The sequence below is a fragment of the Elephantulus edwardii genome, unplaced genomic scaffold (genome assembly GCF_000299155.1).
Source record: "Elephantulus edwardii isolate Elephantulus edwardi_28Jun2011 unplaced genomic scaffold, EleEdw1.0 scaffold00129, whole genome shotgun sequence".
Taxonomy (NCBI): Eukaryota; Metazoa; Chordata; class Mammalia; order Macroscelidea; family Macroscelididae; genus Elephantulus; species Elephantulus edwardii.
The window spans coordinates 8,129,904-8,145,674 of NW_006399879.1; the positions used below are offsets into that span (position 1 = coordinate 8,129,904).

The 15,771-nt window shown below is 58.2% G+C and overlaps 1 protein-coding gene across 1 annotated transcript in view; it reads right to left on the reverse strand.

Annotated features, from left to right (window-relative positions):
• TBC1D14 (TBC1 domain family, member 14) overlaps positions 1-15,771 on the reverse strand; it is a 67,481-nt gene that overhangs the window by 29,835 nt on the left and 21,875 nt on the right. Inside the window, exon 2 of the mRNA XM_006893626.1 lies at positions 11,106-11,226. Coding sequence (XP_006893688.1) covers positions 11,106-11,226 — 121 coding nt within the window. The remainder of the gene's footprint in view (positions 1-11,105; positions 11,227-15,771) is intronic.

Genomic DNA, 15,771 nt, shown 5'->3' on the forward strand with positions numbered 1-15,771 from the left:
CGCCATGCCCTCCACCGCCATGCCCAGAGACTGGTGGGGGCCTGGACCCCCGCGAGCTGACCCCCTCCACCGCCATGCCCAGAGGCTGGTGGGGGTCTAGGACCCCCTGTGAGCTGACCCCCTCCACTGCCGTGCCCAGAGGCTGGCGGGGGCAGGGGGACCCTCTGCAAGATGATGCCCTCCATCACCCAGCAGCCCTGCAAGCTGACTTCACGACCACCACCAGCACCATACCCAGGACCCCTGCAAGCTGGCCCGCCACTGTGCCAGAGGCTGGTGGGGATCTACAGATGCCCTGTGAGCTGGCACCCCCCACCCCCAGCATGCTGCCGTGCCTGGAGGCTGGGGCGGGACCTGGTGGGGTCCTCTTGTGAGCTGGCCAGAGCCTGGGGCCCTCCTGCAAGCTGGCCTCCCCACCACTACAGGGCCCAGGACCCCCTCGGAGTTGACCCCACCGACATGCCCAGAGGCTGGTGGGGGCCTGGAAAATCCCCCGGAAAGCTGACACTCACCCTCCACCCCCCATCCCCGTGCCCAGAGGCTGGCTGCGGCCTGGGGACCCCCTGCAGGCTGGCAGCAGGTGGGCGGTGCTCAGTCTTAACCTACAGGTGTCTCGGCCTGGGGTGCCCCAGACAACCCGAGAGCCATCCCAGGAGGCTTTTACTCAGGACACGGCCTGTCTGGTGGAGTGGGGAGCAGGGGGAACAATACAGTCTCGTGGGGGTGCTAGGGAGAATGCATGATGGATGTGGGGGAGCCATGGAGACAAGAGGACAAGATAGGAGGAGGAAAGTCAGGGGGTCACCTGTGACCTTGAGGTTTCCCCCACCCCTCCAGCCAGCGTCCGTAGGTCAAGCAGCAAGTTAAGGACAGTGATTGGCCGACTGCTTTGGTGGCGGGGAGCTGGCTTGTGCGAGGCCCGAGTGTCCCCGCGGTGGCGCGGCTCTGCGTTCAGAGTCGCACAAAGCACCAATGACTCAGTGCAGGTGTCGGCGGGGAGACTGGGCTTCCAGAAGCTGGGCCGCTCCTGGGTGTCCACTCTGCGGGGCCCCGCTCACCGGCCTGAAGGCGGAATATGGGGGGAGTGCTGCGTCCGGGGGCAAAGAAGGGCTGAAGGCCCGTTCCTGCTCCAGGGCCCGAGGGCCCCCTAATCTGGCCCCCTGGAATGATGGGCACACGAGCGCCCCTCCTGCGAGAACGCACACCCAGGCCGCAGAAAGCGCCCGCGCACACGCGCCCCGACACGCGCCCTGCGCGCTCCCATCGCCAGCTCACACCCGGGCGCCGGCGCAGGGCGCGGGTCCAGCTCACCATGAACGCGCGGGGCTCAGGGGCGCGCGGCCGGCGGCTCCATGCCTCCCTCCGTGGACAGCTCCCTCCGCCACGCCAGGCCCACCCGCCCGCGTAGGGACCGGACCGAAGACAGACCCGCGGCCGCAGGACCCACCGACGCACTGCCAGCCGGCGGCGGGGCGGGGCAGGGCCGGGCCAGGCCACTCAGTCGCGCGCAGATGCAGCGAGCGCACGGCAATCGGGCGCTCCGTCTCCACTGCTCAGGCCTGGCTCGCCGAGACCCCGACGTTGTGGAGGTGCCGGGGTTCCCCGGGGAGTGAGTGTCCACGGCGGGCTGGGCGATGGCCGAGGGCATGCGCCCCCTTCCCGACAGGCGCACCAGCACCTGCGGGAAGGTGCGTGCACTGGGCGGTGCCGGCCCCAGGGATGCGAGCACCTGTTCTCACGGGGAAACTGCGGCTCAGGCTCCCCCGGGGCTAGGGGTCCCCAGGGGCTTTGCACCCCCGCCGCCCTGCCCCAGGATGCACGCCAGAAGCGAGGTGAAGAAGGGGACCTTGGGTGTCAGGGCTGTTAAGGACGCGTGCGCGCACAGGATGCAAGGGGTGAGGGCGGCGCTGAGTGACAGTGACCACCAGCAACGCCCCGCGCCTCAGGGGGTGGGAAGCGGATGGCTGTCCCTGTCCCGGAGCTCGGAGGAGCTAGGCCACTCTAGGGGTTGGTATGGCACCGTGTAGGGCAGCGCTGCCTCGCCAGGCCGCCAGGCGCCTTGGGTGGGCTCACCTTTCCTCTGGGCGCTCACCTGGCCGCCCAGGGGCTCCTGCCTGTTCTCCCGTGCAGTCCTTAAGCGTTATGCCCAGTGGTGGTGGTGTGTACTATCGAACCAAGGCTGTAAACCGCACAAACACTGCCCTTTCTTCTCGCATCGTATGCCTTAGGCGGGTGCAACCCTTCAGTAAGCCAGCAGAGTTGCCTTTTCTACAGTGAGATACATTTAAACAGAGGCACACAAACCCCACAGAATCTGATGGAAAACAGGTAAGTGAGAGCTGCCAGTCAGAAGGTGGCTGGTTCAAATCTGCCAGCTGCCCTACAGTACAGAGCTGAGGCCTCTGCTTCCACAGATGAGCCTTCAAACTGCGGCCTGGCTCCGCTGGGATCCGAAAACCTCTCTGGCGCACCAGTGCTCCTGACTCTGGTTGCCTGGGGGACTCCAGAGCTTCTAACCCACACACCCACCGGAAGGTGTTCAGAGGCCGTGCCGAGTCTGGGTGGACACCCAGGATGCACATGCCTTGGATGCCCATGTCCTGGGATGCTGCTGCCCATGATGTCCATGCCCACTATTCTGATGCCTAGGCTGATAGCCATGGCATGTCACTGCCATGATACCCATGCCCTGGAGGCCCACACTCTGAGATGCCCACATCCACTGGCTAGGGGCACTGATGCCTGAAATGCCCATGCTACTCAGGTTTGCCACACCCAGGATGTCCACATCCTGGATGCCCACAGTGCCCAGGATGACTGCACCTGGGATGTCCATGCACTGGAATGCCCATGCCCAGGTACCCATGCCCCAGGATGCTAACAATGCCTGGGGTGCCCATACCCCAGGAATCCCATGCCCTGGAATGCCCACACCCCAGGATACCTATGACCCAAGATGCTGACAATGCCCGGGGTGCCCAGGCCCAGGATTCCAATGCCCTGGGATGCCCACACCCCAGAATACAAATGCCCTGGGATGCCCACACCCCAGGATACCCATGCTTTGGAATGCCCATGGCCCAAGATGTTGGCAATGCTCTGGATGTCCATGCCTGGGATGCCCACACCCAGGATGCCCACGCCCAAGGTACCCATGCCCGGGATGCCCACACTCCAGGGTGCCCATTCCCGGGGTGCCCGTGCCTGGGGTGCTCATGCCCAGGGTGCCCACGCCCCAGGATGCTGACATAGCCCAGGATGCGCACACCCCGGGATACCCATGCCCTAGGATGCCAATGCCAGGGATGTGTTTCTCCTGCTGCTCAGTGCACAGGGACATGGGTACCAGACTCCCTCCACTGACTTTCTTGAAAACAGAGTAACCAGATCCTAGCAGGAGCCTCTCCATCCAGGGAAGGCCAGCGAGTCCACCAGGCTGTACTCTGAAAGGCAGTGACCAGTGGCGGGGAAGGGCTCCACGTGGTTCCGAGTGCACCAAGCACAGGCTCCAATAGAGCCAGGCATGAGCCTGGACACAATGTCGCAGTGACGACCTGGACACAAGGGCCCATGAGCTGGTGAGCAGGAAGATGACAGCAAGAGACAAAGACCTAGTGCTCAGGGACCTGCATGACAGCACGCTTACCCCACGTAACGCGACCTCCATGCCTCCACTCACACCAAGGAAAGGAGTCAGTCCCCCGGACACAGCTCCCAGGGCCACGAGTTCTCACACACACCACGTTGTCGCTCTCCTGGGGAGGACCTGCCCCTGGCTTCCAACCACTGACCCTTCAGGCCAGGAGCTGTCAACCCTACAAGCAGACCAGCATGCCTTCAGGGAGAGGGGCTCTAAGATGGGCTGTGATGCCAGGGCTGGAGCCACTGTCATGAAGAACGGCGGACCCACCATGAGCGGACCATCAGGGTCTGCAGACGACTCCTCAGGAAGGGAGGGCCCATTCTGGCAGGAAGCATTAGGACCTTGTTCAAAGAAGGGGCCTGGTGGTGCTGTAGTTGTAACATTCGCTGCAAACTCCAAGGTTAGCAGTTCAAACCCAGTAGCCACTGGGTGGGAGAAACACGAGGCAGGCCACACTGTGTGGATGGCAGCCTGGAAGCCCCTGGGGTAGTCTGCTCTGTCCTGTGAGGCCATTGTGTTTGGGATGGCCTCACAGCAGTGGAGAAATCTAGAGAAAACTATCCACAGCCTGGAGACAGGCCAGAGAGAAGGGCTCGAAGGGAGCTTGCTGGAAGCTCACACAGGCTTTCGTGTGCCTGTCAGGGCTGCTTTGTGGTTCAGTCACAAATACTGACCGCCAGCCACTGCACGGCCATGTGTTAACTGTCCATCGGTCCACTAGGAAAGATAACCCCATGCGCAGTGACTTCCTGTCCTTCAGGTCACTGCCCCCGGGCCTCTTTAAACCGACGGGAGCGGTCTCATTCTCAGTCTTGCGTTTGATGCCCATTTTAGACACAGTCTACTGACAGGGAACTGCAAGAAACTCAAGCTGGATTCAAAAGAGGTCAGGCACCAGGGCTATCACCGCTAATCTCAGATGGACCTTCGCCGAAAGCTGAGAACTGCTTACCAGTGTTTACTGACCGTGCCAAGGCATCTGACTGCGTAACAAATTATGGCTAACGCTGAGAAGAACAGGAATCCCAGAACACTTAATTATGCTCATGTGAAACCTATCCCTAGGCCAAGATAGTACTACTGTCTTAGCAGAGCAGAGAACATCTGGCTTGGCTTCAAATCAAGGAAGGTGTGCATCAGGGTTGTATTTCTTTCCATACTTTAATCTGCATGTTGAGAAAATGCCTCACGAAGCTGGACTCTGAAGAATGTGAGCTCAAGGAGGAGTGTGGCATCAGGACCAGAGGACGACTCATCCAAAACCTACGTTATGCAGATGACACAAGCCCACTTGCTGAAAGTAAAGAGGACCTGAAGTATTTAATGACAAAGATTAAAGACTGCAGCCTAGCCTTCAATACACATTACATCTCAATCTAAGAAATCAGAATCTTCACTGCTTGACTGGCAGGCAATCTTACGATAAAAGGACTTTATGGGTCTCCTGGAGTGGAGTCAGGCTTTGAGCAAAACGCTTGCCATGACACAGTGGCCCAAGTGGCAAAGACTTTGAGGCTCCATCTCATGTACTTTGGGTATGTCACCAGGAGGGGCTAGTCCTTGGAGAAGGACATCATGCTTGGAAAAGTAGAAGGGGCAGGGCAGGTGGGGAAAACCCTAGATGAGATGGACTGACAGTGACTGGAACAGTGAGGGTGGTGTGTCAGAGACGGTGAGGTTGGTTCAGAAAAGGGCAAGGTTCAGAGCTGCTGTTCATACGGTCACCGTGTCATAGTCAACTCAACAGCACATACAACAACAACCCATCTTTTGATTTCTTGACTGCTGAAACCAAAAATGCTGATTGTGGAGCCAAGTAAGATTAAATCATTCACAGCAGCATTCTCCATCTCTCTGTCCTTCTGCAGCAAATGCTTCAAGTCTTCCTCAGTTTGGTGGGCAAGGTTGTGTCATCTGTGTAACATAGGATGTGGCTGAGTCTTCCTCCAAACTTGATGCCACATTCTTCTTCATAAAGTCCAGAAACTCTGCTGTAAAGGACATCTTCAGGAAGCGAAGGAGTGATGAATAATCTGTTACTGGCTATGCCTCTGGAGTGACTAAGGACGACAGAAGAATGGATGCCCTAGTGCTCTGGGGTTGGAGAAGAGTACCAGGCGGCAAAAAGAACAAGCAGGCATGTTTTGGAGAAAATGCAATCAGGGTGCTCCTTGGAGGCGAGGAAGCTGAAACTTCATCTCACATGTTAGGAAGAGCCAGACCATGGAAGATGCCATCCCGTTCAGAAGGGCAGAGGGTCAGTGAAACAGAGAAAGGCTCTCAAGAAGGTGCAGCTGACACCGAGACGGTACTCCTGGTTGACTATGTCACAGGTGGTGAGGACGGTGACGATGGGCAAGGTTCACCGACACTCCTCAGGACAGCTGCGCTCGGTGGCTGGCTCATACACCTACCATGCCACCAACTTAGTCGTTTCTGGCTTTGTTTCTGTGCTGGTACTTTCCATCTTCAGTGTTTGCCCTGATTGGATGGTGCCTTCTTACAAAGGCCCTTAGTATCTTCTCCACTGGACACATCCAACTGCGGTGCTATCAGCACTCATGTCCACTGACCGCTTGTCCCTTGGGAACTGAGAGGCCCCCTCCGCCGTTGTATGTCAGATGATTTGGGCACGATATTCCCACCTAGCTCAATGGGCAGTGGGGTATCCCTGGGTAAGGAAGCGCTGGCCTGTGATGCCAGGCACAGACGCCGGCCTGTCTTCTGTGAGTCGTGCACCCACGCTTGGTCTCAGCGTTTCGGCAATACTCTGTCAATGGGCCCCGAGCGTGTAACACCAGGAATTTCGTGACTGCCTATCCCGGAATTGAGACAGGAACTAAACCGTATGCCATCAGGGTCAGGTGCGTGCACCCTGTTCGTTACGGGGGTACTTTCCTAGGCTCCCCCTCTCCATGTCCTCCCCTCCTCTGTCAGTGTCCGGGGTCTCCTGTCCTCTAGCCAGCCACATCCCACAACTGGGCCCACGGTGGGCCGAGTACCGTAGGGAGATCCTACAGGGTGGCCGTCCTCCTGGGGCGCCTGCGTGGCCGGCCACACGCTCCCCGCCAGGAACCCCGGCGGCTCTGATGACCATCGCTCACAACACGCAGGCCAGCTCGTTTGTAGTCCGACTTCGTGAGAGGAGAGTGGGGGACCTGCTCAGCCCACGCAGCCCGCTAGCCCTCTGCTGCTCGGCTCCTCCCCGCGACCACGGAGCACCGCCCTCAGTCCTGATGACAGGCCCCGCCCCGCCCGCCCTCAGGCTCCTCTTATTGGCCCCACGCCGCGACCACGAAGCACCGCCCTTAGTCCTGATGACAGGCCCCGCCCCGCCCGCCCTCAGGCTCCTCTTATTGGCCCCACGCCGCGACCACGAAGCACCGCCCTTAGTCCTGATGACAGGCCCCGCCCCGCCCGCCCTCAGGATCCTCATTGGCTCCTCCCTGCCTGACAACGAAGCACCGCCCTCAGGCTCCTATCTCACTGGCTCCTCCCCGCCCGCCAGGCTCTTTGGCTCCTCCCCACGACCACAAAGCACCGCCCTCAGGCGCCTCTCATTGGCTCATCCCCGGAAGCACCGCCCTTGGGCTACTGTTTCATTGATTCCTCTTCAAGACCAGGAAGCACCGCCCTCTCCGCCCCGTGACCACGAAGCACCGCAGCCAGGCTCCTGTCTCAAAGGCTCCTGTCTCATTGGCTCCTCACCAGACCACGAAGCACCGCCCTCAGTCCTGCAAGACGGACTTCTCCCCGCCCGCCCTCAGGCTCCTGTTTCACTGGCTCCTCTCCAAGACCAGGAAGCCCCGCCCTCAGACTCCTCAGTCTCATTGGCTCCTCCCCAGAAGCCCCGCCCTCAGGCTACTATCTCATTGGCTCTTCTCCAAGACCAAGGAAGCACCGCCCTCTCCTCCCCGTGACCACGAAGCACCGCCCTCAGGCTCAGGTCTCATGTCCCAAATTGCTGCTGTCAGTTTGATGCTGCATCCTCAGTGATCTCAAAGGTGCATGGGGAGGAGAGCTCTGGTGGCCTAGTGGCAAGAAGCTGCACTGCAATCCCAGAGGTGCACGGTTCAAATCCACCAGATGCTCTGCCAGGAAAGGAGGGACGATCTCCTCCTGTACCAGTCAGATCCAATTTGACGGTATGCGCGCACACACACATAAAATAATAAAAAGAAAAAAAAAAGGTGCATGGGACTCAAGGCAGACTGGCTGATATTTGCAGATGGTTGAAAGCCATTTTCAAAGATGGGGTAGTGGAAGCAGAGGGGTTTACAGGACTTGGTTGGTACTGGCACTGCCCCCATCTCCTCTGTAGCTGGGGGGCTTCCAAGGACTGTCCTGAATTTGCCTCCTGCTGGGACTCTGGTGTCAGGCTCGACAAGCTTAGGTGACATTCCAGAAGGGAGTCCTGGACAGTCCCATTTACACAACTCAAACCAAGGCCCTGTGCACCCCTCCTGCTCACATGGCAGGGGCTGACCCCGCACAGCAAGGGCTCCGAGAAGGCAGCCCTGTTCTCACGGGATGGTATGGTCACCACTGGTCAGGGTAACCAGTTTCGGTGCCTGCACAGCCACCAGACTGGGCACTGGTGTCCTCTGATGTCTGTGCCTCTGCTCATCCCACCCAGGGTCCTCTGTTCCGCAATCCCACGGTCAGCAATCCCACATGGTCAGTCTCGGCTGTTGCAGGATGTGGGGCCACCCTCAGGCCTCGGACACATACAATGCTGACACTCCCAGGGTGACAGCTGTGGCCTGAAGTCGAGGGACACTGCCAGGGGTCTTCTCTCTGGACCACGCCCACGACCCCCCACAAACTCTGGGGAAAAGACTGAAGAGGGACAAAATAGGGTCAGAATATCAACAGTTTTGGACAGTTGAAAAAAACACTTCCACATTTCCCAAAGAACGGTCACCACTGTTGTCCACAGACTCCGACTCTCAGTGACCCTGGAGGGACAGCACAACCTCCCCAGGGCTTCCAGGTCATATCCCAACAGACGCTCGCTGCCTATCTGCTCACTGATCACCTGAGCCCATCTGAAGGAGGTAATGTGTGTGTCAGAAGTCAAGTCTGTTAGAGTGGAGCGGCCTCACTCTGAAGTCTGTAGGCCGCTGAGGCCACATCTCTGATGAGGAGGCCTGTGGCCAGCTGGGGAGAGGTGGCCAGGCCGGGATGTAGGGCCCAGCCCATGCCTCGTGGCATGTGACACACAGTGAGCGAGCTTCCTCTGGCACCTTGTGTGTCCTCAGCTTAGAGGAAGGGGACTGCTCTGTGAACCTGAGCGAGGGCTCAGAGAAGACCAGTGAGTCCCCCACAGTCACATGGCCAGACTGTGGTCCAGCCAGGAATGACCTGAATGACAAGACTGTATTCTAGCACGTGGTCTACAGAGGAGACATGCACCCAGGCTCCAAGGCGAGGCTGCGGCTCCAGTGGGGCGCGTGGATCAAGTGGCCCAAGGAGACGGCAGTATTGATGGCGAGAGTCAGGCGAGCCTCTACGCCCAGGTCGAGTTACGGGGCAGCTGCCTGGCCTGCTCCACAACAAAACCCTGCAAGCCGGAGAACATGATGCACATTCTCCTGAAACACAGGGACAAGCAGGAACCCGGAAACCAGACCCGAGGTGGGCGTGCTCTGAGGCACCCGCCTTTCTGATAGCCACCGAGCGCGCCTTCACCCACGGAGCCAGCATCCTCCAGGCCCACACCCCCCAAGGGACAAAACAAAGCCAACAGCCCGCGCACAGCAATACGCACTCAGTGGCTGAGGGTGCCCCTGGCCCAGTCGCCACCTTTGGAGCAGCAGGCCAGGCACCTGATGTGTGGTCTGTGGAAGTCACCTCGAGTCTCCACCAGATTCCAGAGCCATGCCTGGTCATCCCCCACTGGTCTCCCCTTCAGCCTGACCCCCAATCAGTCTTTTCCCACACACCCTCCCAGCCTGCTGTGGCTGCATGGCCTGCCCCCAACTGGCCCACGTGCCGGGGCTGGACTCCAGACAGGTGGGCTGCCCCCACTGGCCCACGTGCCGGGGCTGGACTCCAGACAGGTGGGCTGCCCTCACTGGCCCACGTGCCGGGGCTGGACTCCAGACAGGTGGGCTGCCCTCACTGGCCCACGTGCCGGGGCTGGACTCCAGACAGGTGGGCTGCCCCCACTGGCCCTTGTGCAGCTCCTGGGCTGGACTCCACACGGTGCAGCTATGTGAAGCCGGACATTGGAGCACTGACACAGGACTGCTGGTGGTGGATGCACGCATAAGGACCCCGCAGGGCAGAGAACAGCTGCACGGGGTCCTGAGGGCAGTTCAGAGCAGACCATCGGCCTTTCTCCTGAGCTCCTGTGAGCTGGTCTCAACCTCCAACCTCTCAGCTAATAGGCAAGGGCGTAACTGTGCTACCAGGGACTCTAGAACAGCCACAGCGTCCATTCGGTGCTCACCCACGGCCCTCACCATGTCCTGCACTGGACATTCCACAGAGGGGCGCTTGTGAGCTGGCTGCTGGGTCACAGGCAGCCCAACTGGGCAAGCGTCCAGCATGGGGCCAGCCCTGAGAGAGTCAGAGGTTGTGGCCGCTGGGTCACGTGCAGTCCAGGCAGGCAGGCGTCCAGACCAGGGAGGGCACTGAGAGCAGACACTGAGAGCTGTGGCTGGAGGCTCAGCGGCCATGGGGCGGGGCCTAGCTCTGGACCAGAGGCCAGGGAGGCCAGCAGCTGGGCAGAGGGCTGTGTAGGTGCAGAAAGGCAGGGCCACTGGGCGGGGACATACTGGCCTCTCTGTGTGGGCGCCGGGGCCTCAGGCCAAGTGCGTGTCTACTCTAGGGGCTGCCCCAGGTCCTCCAGAGCTGGGCCTCCCAGCAGACGGGGTCTGAGCCCCACCCTGGGACAAAGGGCCGCTGCAGGGGTCGCCCATGGGATGTCAGGACCTGAAGGCCCCAGCCACTCCCTCCTCCAAGGGGTCAATGATCAGCATTTCATATCGTATTAGCATAACCAATTACCAGAAAACTCGGTACACCAGTGACTACTCCCCAAACCTAACAGAACCAGACCAAGACAAAGACAACCTGTCAACCAGACTCCCTGCGGGGAGAGGACGCTCTGGGGGGCGAGTGAGGCCAGGCCAGGCCCACATCCCACCCTGAGTGAACACATCACAGGCCACGTCCCACCCTGAGTGAACACGGCACAGGCCACGTCCCACCCTGAGGAGTGAGCATAGACCAGGCCCACGTCCCACCCTAAAGTGAACACGGCCAGGCCCACAGCACAGGCCCACAGCACACTCTGAGGAGTGATCACAGCGCAGATCCACGTCACAGCTCGTGAACAAGCACGGTCAGGACAGGCCATCAGGTATCAGCGTGTGGGGGCAGTAAAATGTGGGCTCCAGGCCAAGGGCCCCACAGCGTGGATGGATGGACGGATGGCAGGCGCGTAGATCGATACCTTTTGTGTTCTCTTGGAGTTTTTCTGAGCGTTCTCTCTGAGTGGCACTTTTCCAAATAACTTCCATCCCAAGTCACTCTGTTTGTCAAGTCTTGCATTTTGTTTTCTAGCAAGCAAATTCCTACAGGAAGAAAAGAAAGGGGTTAGGGAGTTTCAGACGTTGACAGAGCCCAGCAAACAGCCAAGCCACTGACACATACCCAGAGGTTAACAGAGAGGAGGGGCCCGCACACCACCAGGCAGGACTCAGGGGCAGACGACCACACCGTGGAGGAAGGACACGGGCGGGGCCCGTGTCACCTGCTCCATCAGCACCAGCACCTGGGCAAGGAAATTTAATCCCGCACCCAGAGCTCGCCACCGCGGGGGTCCTGGCCACTCGTATCCCCATGTCCACGAGAGGCCTCTCCATGTGTGAGGGGGCCGCGGGGAGAAGGACAACATCAGGTACCCAGTCAGGGCTTCAAGGGCAGCGGTGACCTACAGATGGACGCAGTGACGCGGTCAGTGCCCCCAGACTGCACACGAGGTGGCGCTCCTGAGAAATGTCAGTGAACTGCCATTACTGGCAACAAAGGTAGACAGTTCAAACCCCCCTGGGGCTCCTCGAAGTCAGGCCTGTCAGCGGCCTCAGAAGTCAGTGTCCAAAGGCTGCTGGCCAGGAAACCCTGAACAGCAGATCCACGGCACACGTGATCATCCTGAGGCACTTATCCACAGCCTCCAACCACATGGCCAGGCTCCCCAAAGGGCAGGGCCCACGGCGGACAGGGGGCGACGCTGCTCTGGCCATGTGCTGCTGGTCACTAAGCGGGAGGCAGGCATTCCATCGCCTCTGCTCTGTCCCCAGTACCCATCAGGCTGGACGCAGGGATGCCCAGGGCTGGCTGGGCGTGCGGGCAAGTCTGCGGTGTCCTGGGCGGACAGGAAGGAGGCAAGCCAGGACAAGGACGCTCCTCCCAGAGACAGGAGCACTTGCTGGGCTCCCCAGGCTAAATCTACATCTGTCTAACCAACAAACTAAACAATGAGATAACAAAAGTCACCCAACAGATGAAATCCCCACAGCCCACAATGCTGTGCAGGTGAGGCCCAGTCCTCCCAACGCCAGAACACACGTGGCTGGAGCAGAGCTAGGGAACAATGCGCATGCGTGGAAGCAGCCCCAAAGGTGCTGTTCAAGTGCTCCTGCCTCTGGAATGCACGCGGTCAGAGCAGAACTGACACCCAACGGCTCTCAGGGACGGGTTTCTGAAAGCAGGTCACCAGGCCTTTCTTCCGAGGGCCTGTGGCCAGACACCAATGGCCAGTCTCTCTGTTAATTAACCCTCTATTTGTGAGCTGTGCATTGGAGAGCTGGACAGCGACTAGGGATGACAGAAAGAGAACTGATGCCTTTGAGCTGTGGTGTTGGAGAAGAGTAATGAATATATTATGGACTGCTAGGGGGGGAAACCATATTTGTCCTGGAGAGGGTTAAACCGGGCTGCTCCTCAGAGGCAAGGATTCTGAAGCTTCATCTGACACACTCTGGTCAAGTTGCAAGTCCTTGGATAGGAACATCATGCTTGGGAGGGTGGAGGGACAGCCCAGGAGATGAAGACCCTCGATGAGATGGATCAATCTGTGACTGGGGTAGTGGGAGAAGGTATTTCAGAGACAGTGAGGTTGGCACAGGATAGAGCAGAGTTTAGGGCTCTTGTACACAGGGTCGCTGAGTCACAAGAGACTCAATGGCACATAACAACAACAATAACTTCTGCTGGAGTACTGGATATACCATGGACGATAGAAGAATAAACAGGTTTGCCCTAGAGAAGGTGAAACTGGGCTGCTCCTTGGAGGCAAGGATTCTGAGGCTTTGTCTGACATACTTTGGACATGTTGCAAGGAGAGACCAGTCCATGGAGAGGGACGGCATGCTTGGGAGAGTTTTGGGACAGCGCAGGAGAGGAAGACCCGGGGTGCTATGGATTGGCTCAGTGTCTGGGGTAATGAGGGTAGGTGTGCCCGAGACAGTACGATTCGCACAGGACAGAGCAGGGCTGAGATCTGTTGTACACAGGGTCACCATGAGTCACACGCAACTTGACAGCACAAAACAACAATCACCTAGGAGCCTACAGATACTGCCTGTGTGGTACACTGTGTGGTACTGCATTTTCCTGTGTAAGTTCCTGGAGGTGTTACCGGCGATGTGCCTGACTGGCAAGGTGATGGTTTGTCTCACACAGAGAAACTTCAGCAAAGAGGTCACAGAGGGACACTCAGCACAGGGCCACTGCACATGGGGGTCACTGAGAGTCAGCACAGCCTGATGGCACCCAACACAGGGTTGGGACAGAGTGGGTACAGACACACAGACACACACACAGACAGCGTGCATGCGTGCACAGACACACAGACAACGTGCGTGCAGACACACGGACAGCGTGCATACACACGGACAGCGTGCGTACAGACACACCCACAGCATGCGTGCGTACACAGACACACCAACAGCGTGAGCACAGACACACCCACAGTGTGCATACAGACACATGGACAGTGTGCGCACAGACACACCGACAGCATGGAGACACACTCCAAACCTGTGGTCTGCAAGAAGCTGCACTGCCAACCCCGAGGCCAAGCCTGTCCAGGGGCCGCAGGGGCACGGCCATCCCCACTCGCATGCCTGGCAGGCCTCAGAACAGGCCATGTCCTCCCGTGTGACTGGCAGCCCCGAGTCCACGGCTGTCCAGGGGCTGCAGGAGCATGGCCATCTCCTTCCGTGTGACCTGCAGCCCCGAGGGGAAGTGTCACCGTGATGACTCGGCTAACACACTGTGACGGTCATGGGTGATACAGAAGCACAGGAAATGCAGCGGTGACGCGGCTCATGCATAAGCCTGCTTCCTCGGGGCCAAGGCCCAGGGCTTTGTGTCTTGTCAGCTAGCCTGTCCAGTACTGTCCTATGGGCCAGCTCACACTGTGGCTTCCTGGTCTTAAAATCTCTAAGTGGCCATTCAGGACCCAACACTGGGCTCCCTGTGTCTGCAGCAGAAGACCAGGGTACCCCACCTGGACGGAGGACATCTGGGGGTGACCTTGGTGACAGGGCAGGCAATGCATTCCCTCTTTATTTATGTCAGGTGGCGGATCAAAGCACAGTCCACTGTCCACCATCAAGTTAGTCCCAGTGCCTCGCGGGCCTGCAGGACAGAGACCTCCCCGCGGGTGTCAGCCTGCAGTCTCCACTGGAGACCATCCCTTCCCCTGTATGGGGTGGCAGTGGACTCAAGAAGCCAGCATTGGGGTTAGATCCCATTCTCCAAGCACAGCAAAGTTAGAGCCCCTAAATAAAGACAGGACTCCTTAACTTACAAGATCAACCTGCAAGAACTAACCTTGGAAAAGCTTGGGGAAGCGCCACCTTGCCCAGAAGGCCAGGACTGGGACGCTCCTGTCAGGATCGAGACGCTAAGCACCGGGAAGCTGTGTCCTCTCTAACCGCACTAACGCTGCTGGAAGATGGGGCCCAGGGGACACAGAGAAATCACCAACTCTTTAGTAAGAGGAAGTTTACTGCTCAGGAGCTGGGAGCTTCAGGTCGATCCAATTCCAACACGGCTAGACTCCCCAAACTGCTTTGTTCAGGCCTCTTACAGGGATGCAGACGGATGGTCGGGGAGCTCTCTTGCAGCTGGGTCCCAATTCATGGCAGGATAAACACGCAGCCCTAGAAGGGGGAGCACGTCCCGCTCCCATCCTTGAAGGGGATCCTGCATCCAGGCACGTCCTTCCGTCTCCATGCTTGGGGGACTGTTTCTGTGTTCTGGCTTGCAGAACTGCAGCTGCCCTCAGCTCCTGGGGTTACCTGCAGGACTGGGGGCCCCCTTTCCCTCCCTCAGGAACCTTCCCTGGGTGAAGGCTTCCCTCCTCATCAAGGCGCTGTGGTTTTTAAATGAACTCTAAAGGGCATCTCTCCTGGGTGAGAGAAGCCTTGTACAAACAGAATCCAATTCCAGCAGCCCACCTAATCAGCCAGCAGATATGCGTGCAGGAGGACACCCACCAGGAACCACTGGACAGGACTGCCCACCTCTCCTTATAAGTCCATGCAGCCACCTGCACGGAGCGAAGGTCAGCGTCTGCTTGTCCCGACCTGTGCGGCAGAGCACACTTAGAGGTGACTAACAGATATGACCAGTGAGATATGACCTGAGACCTGGAACACAGTGGAGGAGAAAACTGTAAGAAGAAACTAATGACTAGAACGTGCAATGTGAGAGAAACGAATGTAAAAAAAATGACATTGTTAAGAAAGAAATGGAACACATAAATAGTGACATATTAGTTATTGGATAAATGAGATGGATTGACATGGGACATTTTGAATCAGATGATCATATGATCTACTACACTGGAGTTGAAAAGGTAAGGAAAAAATGGAGTCACTTTTATAGTTTAAAAAAAACACATTTCTAGATCCACCTTGAAATACAATGTTTGTAAAATACTTGAGCACCACAACAAGATAAAGGAGAATAATCCAATTGAAAAATGGGCACAGGATATGAACAGACACTTCATCAAGGAAGACATTCAGATGGCCAACAAGCACATGAAGAAATGTTCAAAATCCCTAGCCCTGAGAGAGATGCAAATCAAGACAACCATGAGA